This window comes from Mus caroli, chromosome 11 (assembly GCF_900094665.2).
Source record: "Mus caroli chromosome 11, CAROLI_EIJ_v1.1, whole genome shotgun sequence".
Taxonomy (NCBI): domain Eukaryota; kingdom Metazoa; phylum Chordata; class Mammalia; order Rodentia; family Muridae; genus Mus; species Mus caroli.
Window position 1 is genome coordinate 2,419,222 of NC_034580.1, and position 8,498 is coordinate 2,427,719.

An 8,498-nucleotide genomic window follows, 5' to 3' on the forward strand; every position below is an offset into this window, starting at 1 on the left:
GAACATCCCTCCATGGCCTCTGCATCAGCTCCTGCTTTCTGACCTCCTTGAGTTCCAGTCCTGACTTCCTTGGTGATAAACAGCAGTATGGAAGTGTAAGCCGAATAAACCCTTTCCTCTCCAGCTCGCTTCTTGGTCATGATGTTTGTGTAGGAATAGAAACCCTGACTAAGACATGGGGTATTCACCAGAGAAGACTGTTCAGACATGGGTTTAGACAATAGAAAATATTTATTAGCTAGCTAGCAAACTACACCGTGTGTTAAGGATCCCAGTATAGTCCTAGTCTTTCTAGGGGTGAGTTTTAAGCACAAAACCCATGTTCTCTGTTGATATACTTCAGTTAACAAGAACAGTTAGCCAGAAATGCAACTACAGAAGCTAAAAAGCAAAGTAAGTACATTTAGAGACTTTCCCAGAACTGTGGACTTTGATGGATTTGGTCTTTGTTTTAGTTTTGGCAGAGGGTGCTGTCCACTTGCTGAGTTTTACAAGCATTAATGGTGCTTTCAGCATGGAATCCACAGTGCTGGCATCTGGGGGCCAGCTGAGGTCTCGGGCACTATTACAGGAGTGGTTAATGCAGAGGTCAAGGCTGTTCAAATGCAAAAACATGGATATTAAAGACAGGCGGGATCAATCTTACTGTAGGGTCTAGGCCAGGAGGACTATGCATGTCTATAGGACAGATATGCTCCAGGATTAGATGCTGGTTGTGGCACATAAGTCTCTCCCAGTCACAGCCATGCACCTGATGTCACCAAACCCCAGGAATCTCAAGACCCTTTCAGAGATGTGTCTGATAAAGCTTCCTCAGAGAGACCTCACCACCAGGGAAATCTTGAGAACTTACATGTGTGACTTATGATGCTTAACTATCATTCTCATTTACTTCAACATGAAACGGTTGCAAAGCAAACGTTTAAATGACGAGCAGCGCTTGTTCTAAACACTCCCCTCCTTTTCCCTTTTCCTGGAATCTGGTAGAGGAATAGTGTTTCAGGGAATGGCATTGCCTTTTTCCAGGTTCCTAAATTTCTGCAAGACATCAAGTCTCTTTGTGACAACTGTAATAGATTTCTGTGTAGCCTATGACCTTAGCATGTCTGCTCAGTTTTATGTCAACTTCATGGAAGTTAGAGTCACTTGGAAAAATGAGTAGTGACAAAATTCCTCTCATAAGATCAGGCTGTAGGCAAGTGTGTGGTGCATTTTCTTTGTTTATGATTCTTGTGGTTGGCACCACCACTGTGAAACCAGGTACAGGGTTCTATTTAAAAAAAAAAAAAAAAAAAAAAAGGCGGGCGGGAGACTCATGCCAGGCTCCCTTACGCCTCCATAGGAGGCAAGGCTCCCAAGGAAAAATTCTGCCACACACATCAGGGGGAGGCTTTGTCTTGTTAATTAGTCTGATCTGGATAAGCCCTCTCTTGCAGGCAGAGGCCAGTCTCCCAAGACAGTCAATGTAAGTTGATAACACTAAACTGAAAATAGTCAAGTTCAACTTATGACTTCACTGTGATATGTGCTCTTATAAAATAATAAAAACAAAACTAGAAAGAAATGGTTCACTTTATTTGAATTTGCTAAAGGTAATTAATTTACATAATTAATACTAAACATTCTCTGTGCAATCCCAGAACATTAAGGCATGTAGTTATGATCATTGACATTCAACATGAGTAAGGACACAATGTTATTACTTTCTCAAAAATAAAGGTAGACTTAATATAAAATCAGGAGGGGGCTGGCAGAAGGGAAGGCAGATGATGAGAAGGGTTGATTATAATCTACAGGGAATATACTCTAAGATATTTGTGTACCCGCCCTCCTCACACTAAATGAAAAGACCAAAGAACTACAGCATTTTTTGGTAAATCAATATTTATTGGACATACTCTACAATATAAGTACACAAACCCAACATATACATACTTGAGCAAAATATCCAAAGAAAGCAAGGATGCACTGTGCATTTAGCACTTGAATCCTAGATCCCAGTGAAACACAGTTCATAGTCCAGAGTAAACACTTCAAACTCCTCTTCTCATCAGTGTGCCTGGTACATGTTCACACAGAGGGTGAATGCTACAGGTTGTGTAGACAGGGGGGTGCAGTTTTGTTGTCTCAGAGTGTGACTCTGCTTAGGAGGGTCTCATGGCCTTGGCTCAGGACTTGTCTGATTGGCTGGCAGGATCTGTCATCTTCTCTCCTCCCTCCACCAAAGGACTCTGAGAGTCCTCACCAGACAGCTCCTGAGGGGCAGGCATGGAGGCTGGGACAAGCCAGGCCTCAGCAGGGAAGACAAAGCCTGCCTGGTTGGCCATGTTGAAGATGGTTGTGCACCATGGCAGTCAGAGACTCTGAGAGCTGTCTGAGCTGAGAGAGCTGCTCAGGGCTGAGCTGGGAGCCATGCTTCTGGGCCTGCATCTGGACTGTGTCTCTGTAAGTCTCCTCAGACTTGCCCCGCAGAAAGTTCACCAGGCTCTTCCGAATTGGTGGTGGGTCTATGCCCTGAGGTGCTGGGCAATGGACTAATCCACCTTGGTGACCATTGGCTTTTGGCTCAGCCTTCTTTGCTGAAGTCTTGTGTCTCCTTTTGCCACAGGAGCTGCCCTCATTTCCTATGGAAAACCCTGATAGTGAGAGAATGACCAAAACCTTCCTGATCCTTCAGTGAGCTTTCTGGAACTGCTATGTGATTGGCTTTAAAGTTTCAAAAGTCCACACCAAGTGCAGTCTTCTCCCACTCTCCTCTCTGCCTGCTGTCTGTGGATCAGGACGCAAAGCTCTCAGCAACTGTTCCAGCACCACGCCTGCCTGTCTCCTGCCACTGATACTCACGGACTCACCTCTAAAACTGTAAGCAAGCCCCCAGTTAAATGCTTTTTTAAAAAAGAGTTTCCTTGGTCCTGGTGTCTTTTCACAGCAATGTAATGGTGTCTTAGACCCTCAACATAGTTATTATCTGTAGCTGAGCAAGGGTTAGTTAATCTGGGTAGGGGTGTCTCTATTGGGGAGCCATCTCAGCTGCTGTCATCTGGAAGAGGAAGCTGTGGGTTTTATCGCCTGTACACACTATCGACACTCATTCTTGAACAGGGAAGGCCTCACCAGTCTCGTGAATCAGGGGGCAGTGGTTGTCCTCTTTGACCTGACCATGGCCTCATATTGAGAACGTTTGCTCATACAGGGGTACACTTGCTCCTCGCATGGAGGGGCTAGTGGTCAGGTCTGGACCGCATCCTCTGAGGCTCCTTCACAGTGTTAATGCAGGCTACCTCACCAGTGCTCATCTCTAGGGTCCTTCTTTGTGAAGCAAGGCAGATGCAGAGCAGGGTGGGTGTTACATTCTCTACTTCGACCCTCCTGGGCACCATTGATTTTTGGGTAACAGCATGGATGATCCGCATGGTTTGGAGCTAGGGGTAGAAGTAAATTTGGATCCTGCTTCTGTTGTCGATGGCACCTAGGAAGTGTGAGACAGGGCCCAGGCAGACAATGGGATCTGGAGGGGAGATTGGAAGTGGAAGGCAAATACACAGTAAAGAATAAAGAATGTGGAGAAGATATTAGCCAAAAACTAAGGCAGTGAATTAGAGATTCAGTCAAATCCTGGCTGGAAACTGCTACTTACCAGTAGTATACATGAGGAGTTGGTGTGTGGTGGCCAGAAAGATGGAAGAAATGTAGAACCAGGAGGAGGGGGAGAGGGCGCAGGAGGACCAGGACAATGGGGCAAGGCTATGGCACAGGATCCAGCTGCCTAAAGTGTCATCCTAACATAAATGGAAAGAGATTTCTGAGACAGCAGTCTATCAAAAGGCAAAGTTTGAACTATTACACTGTGATCCAAATAAATCCTGAAGATTTAAAGAGGAAAAAAAATCGAGCAGAGACCATGCTGAGGACCAAATACGTGGGTGAGAGGCAGCAGGCACATGATCTCATTTTATCTGGACAGTGTGCAGCTCCCTCCACACCAGCTTGCACACCACCACACATACTGTCACCGTCTACGAAACCACTAATGCAGCATTCTATTATTGCAATTGCTAGTCTCGGGGGGCGGGGGTAGGGGTGTGTGTAAACAGTCCATATGGAGATTCTGAGAAGATTTCTTCGCTTGCTTGCTTGTTAGGAAAGGGTCCTACTACGGTCACGCAGTCTGGCTGGGCATGCAAGATGATGCTGGCCTCAAGTTCGAATTCTGAGGAAGGTTTTCTTGGAGACTAGACTTTAGATGAGTGTAGATCCATCTAAAGGGAGTTATGTTTCAAGACTGAGTAGGCCTTGAGCATCGGGACCATCTGCTTAATGGTGCACACGTTTGATGCTTGAAGGCACAGTTGCTCACGAGCCTGACATGCGAGCTGAGCACTGTTGGCTACGTGCTTTGATTGGTTGCCTCGGGAGTGGGGGGTGGGTCTCTGGAGCACGTGCACACGGTGTTGCTTGGCAACGACAGTCCTGCCAACTGCCTAAGAGGTGGAGGGATGTTAAACCTTGGGGCTCTTCTGTGGGCGCATCCTGGCGAGATTCTGAGACTTGGTTGGCTCTCTTTTGGGACTGGCTGGCGGTGGCTAAGACTGGGACTTGAAAGAACTGGTTTGCTGTGAGCACCGAGGTTGTTACTAGGAGGGAGGAAGGCATTATAAACACTTGAGTTTTGGAGGGGTAGAGATAGGGTGAAGGGCCACAGTCTGAGCCATGAAGAAGATCTTCAAGGGTCACTCGCCTTGGGGCTTTCTGAGCTTTAGGCATGCTGAGAACCAAGAACCTCCCAGGTACCTCACTGGGTACATGCCTGTGAAAAGGATCCACAAAGCTGCAAGCGTGGGGGACATACCCCAAGTGCAGAAGATGCTCGAATTTGGGGATATTGACGTGAACGTTACAGACCGGAAGAAAAGGTTAGAGGGTGCGGGGTGGGGGTGGGAGGTGGCCCAGAACAGGGGTAGAGGAGTGACAGCAGGGCCTAGGGAGAGGAAGCCAATCTTGGCCTCGGGAGTGGAGGAGGGAGGCCAAGGCCTGCTTTAACAGGAGGTGCTAGCCTTTCTTCCTACCACAGGTGCCTCAGCATCTGAAACCCTGGATGGGTCCAGAGCCCAGACAGTCTTCAAGAGAATCAAATCGAAAACTAAACTTGTTTAGTTTAGTTGGTTTCCAAGCCCCATATAATTCTGTTTTCAGAGGACTCTATTGACAATTTAAATGTGATTTCTCCTGCACATGGAAAAAGTTAATAATGGGATGGGTCCTAAGGAAGTTCATTCAATAAAATTCCATATTCTTTTTATTTCACGGTAACCGAGGACTATAAGTTATTTATTGAGGGACCTTACATGGAGGCTGGAGCAGGGCTTCACGTCCAGTTATTCAGGGTGACCATCTTCATTAATCAATGTGCTGATTCATCCATTAGTTCGGCTGGGGGGTGCCCTGAAGTGGGCTAGTTTGATTAGCATCCATCTTCATTACATAGTATGTGAAGCTCCAAAGTTCACACAGGCGCTCCATTAGCTTCGGCTGCTTCCTTGATGCAGAAGCAGAAGCAGATGGTCCACTGGAGGCCTTCACATCTTAGAGACCATCAAAGCCTTGGAGCTTGCCAATGTGGTCCCTAGTTCAGGACGACTGCAGTTAACACCACGTTCCCAATCTTCCTTTGCAAATTGTCCCGTGTCTCTTGCAATGCGCTCTCCTTCGGGGTCCTCCATGTTTAACTGCTCTTTCTTAGCACTGCTAAATAGAAAAAGAATTCAAAACTGGCTGTTTTGCTTCCGAAAAGTGCGAGCTGCCTCCTCACACTGCACAGTAGCCCTCAGGCGCGCTCTCTCTCCCAGGACTGCTCTGCACTATGCCTGTGCTCATGGCCAGTCAGAAATGGTGAGCCTCTTGCTGTGGTATGACTGCAACATCGAAGCCCGAGACCGAGAGGAAAGTACAGCTCTGATCAAGGTAACCAACAAGTGGGGCAGAAGATGAACTAGCACAACCCCCGGATTCTGAGGTGTGGGAGGCCCGCACCCCGGCATGTGGGAGGCAGATGTGGAGCCTGTACCCTGCCTTACAGAAGTCAGGAGCAGGAGCACGGTGATTCCACACAAGCTCTGGATGAGCAGGTTATGAAAACACATTCTAAAAAAAATGAGACTTGAATAAAAACGAGTTTCTGGCATGTCAGTGTAACCGTTTGGTGAAATCCGTGGAAGGATTATAATTCTAGACTTTCTTGAACTGAGAGTCTGTTTCCTTGGGACAATCCCCACAGGCCACACAGCGCCAGCACGAGATCTGTGTGAAGATCCTTCTAGAAAACGGTGCTGACTCCAACGCCGTCGATATCCATCAGAACACCTCCCTCCACTACACGGTCTACAACAAGGACACCAGCATAGCCGCCAAGCTTCTGGCATTCAATGCAGACACCGAAATTAAGACAAAGGTAACACGCAGTTTTATATCCCAAATTAAAAGGCATTTGCCTGAACAATATGTGGGACCATTTCCACATGTAGAAGCTGAAAGCAAGAATTCTTTGGTTAAAAAAATGGCTTAGAATAAGTTAATTGACAAAGGAAGTTTCAGAGCACACGATTTTATGTATCCATAAAAATATTTGAGAAAACCGTATTAATATACATTAAATGTTCTTCAAACAGGTCACCAAAGTTTCTTTTAAAATATAATTTAAATATTTTCACCAGTTTTTCTAATGAGAGTAAAATGAGACATGAAAACAAAATTTCTCTTAGAATTTGGCCAGGCATGGTGGCTCACACCTTTGATCCTGGCTCTTGGGAAGTCAGGCAGGAAGATCTCTGTGAGTTTGAGGCCAGTCTGTAACCAGTGAGACCCAGTTTCAACAAGCAAACAAATGAAACTGTCTAGAATCAGACTTGACCCAAAAACTCAAACAAAAGTGCTTTATGGTAAATGAAAAATCATACTGCTAGTGACACTTTAAAATGACTTCTCCCTGAGGTGGGGCTGGGTCACAAAAAATGGTGAGAAGAAAATTATCTTAAAAGTGCAGGATGAGTCGGAATGTACGGTCCTCATTGGCAAAGACAAGGAAAGTCGTGTGGTTTAATTCTGCCCTGTTTGTATGTTCATTCTTACCTGAGAAGGGAATGGTTGAACTTCAAGCATGTTCAGTGTTTGGACTCAGAGTCAAATGCCAGGAGCTGGGATAGTGGGTCAAACCAGGGGGAAGACCAGTTAATTTGGGGTATATATTCCCTATTTCTGTCAGTAAGTGCCATTTAGATAAGATTTTAAACTTTGCTCTCAAGTCTGTATGTCTTGCTGGCAGATGAACAATACATTGTATGTTTTTGTTTTTGTTTGTGTTTTTGTTTTTGTTTTGTTTTGTTTTTAGCATAAGAGATGGCACTTGCTAGGCAAAGGGCCCAGGTTCAGGTCTCCCCGCTCACACAGTCCCTCACAACCACTGGTAACTGCAGCCACTCAGAGGATTGGTCTCCCTCTTCTGACTTACTTCCACAGGCACTGCATGCAGAAGGCACACACATATAGACCAAACACCCATGCACATAAAACAAAAAGAAATACATCTTCTTTAAAAATATTTAAAATATCTCATGGGACTTCTGAGTTGGCAAAACATGATTTTCAAGAAAGGAAAACATTTGCAAAAACTCCTTTTTGCCCATAATCGTTGTGGTGGTTTGGCTACGGATGACCCTCATGGACTCCTGTATTTGAATGCTTGCTGCCATGCTTGCCATCATGACAATAATGGACTAAACCTCTGAACTGTAAGCCAGCCTCAATGAACTGTTTTCCTTTATAAGAGTTGCTGTGGTCATGGTGTCTCTACATAACAATGGAGACCCTAAGACAAGCACTTAGATTTAGCCACAGCAGAGAGCGTAACTCAATGGCTGGAGTCAAGGTGATCCAAAGACAGTTGACCACCTCTAAACTGTAGGAGGTATCTGCAGAGGCTCCTTAATAACGGAATCCCGCTTCCTGCGAGCCTTTGGAACTGCCTATACAACAAGACATCACTTATACAAAGGCTGTGTGCTCTCTAGCTTGCTAGGGACACTCCTGGTCAGTCTCTCAGGTCACTAAATTTTCCCCTGCATGTATTGAGTTCACATCTTCTATTTGCAATATAGTGTTAACAAGATTTCATGGTTTCCAAAATTGTTTCTACGATGGATAAAGATTCTATCTATCTATCTATCTATCTATCTATCTATCTTCATGTTAATCTCTTAGAAATAACTCTATGGAGTGTCTAAACAGAACTAGAATCACAGTGAATTTTAGATAGTGCATTTTAAGGAATACTGTGTTCTAGTTCTGTGTGAGGTAGAATATGCTGAGGTTAGGTTATATACATATACCAACCTTTTGCCTGTACTGAGCAATCAGACTTCATTGGAAACCTGTGAAATGTATTTTTTTTAATTTGGTTTTTTTGTTTTTTGTTTTTCGAGACAGGGTTTCTCTGTATAGCCCTG

At 45.1% G+C, this 8,498-nt stretch overlaps 1 protein-coding gene across 2 annotated transcripts in view; it reads left to right on the top strand.

Annotated features, from left to right (window-relative positions):
* The first annotated feature begins 4,483 nt into the window (after window positions 1–4,483).
* LOC110305029 (ankyrin repeat domain-containing protein 26-like) overlaps window positions 4,484–8,498 on the top strand; it is a 123,451-nt gene continuing 119,436 nt past the window's right edge. For both annotated transcript variants that reach the window (XM_021176772.1, XM_021176771.1), the window contains exons 1-3: window positions 4,484–4,913; window positions 5,847–5,961; window positions 6,275–6,448. In XM_021176772.1, coding sequence (XP_021032431.1) covers window positions 4,711–4,913; window positions 5,847–5,961; window positions 6,275–6,448 — 492 coding nt within the window. In that variant the 5' untranslated portion in view covers window positions 4,484–4,710. The remainder of the gene's footprint in view (window positions 4,914–5,846; window positions 5,962–6,274; window positions 6,449–8,498) is intronic.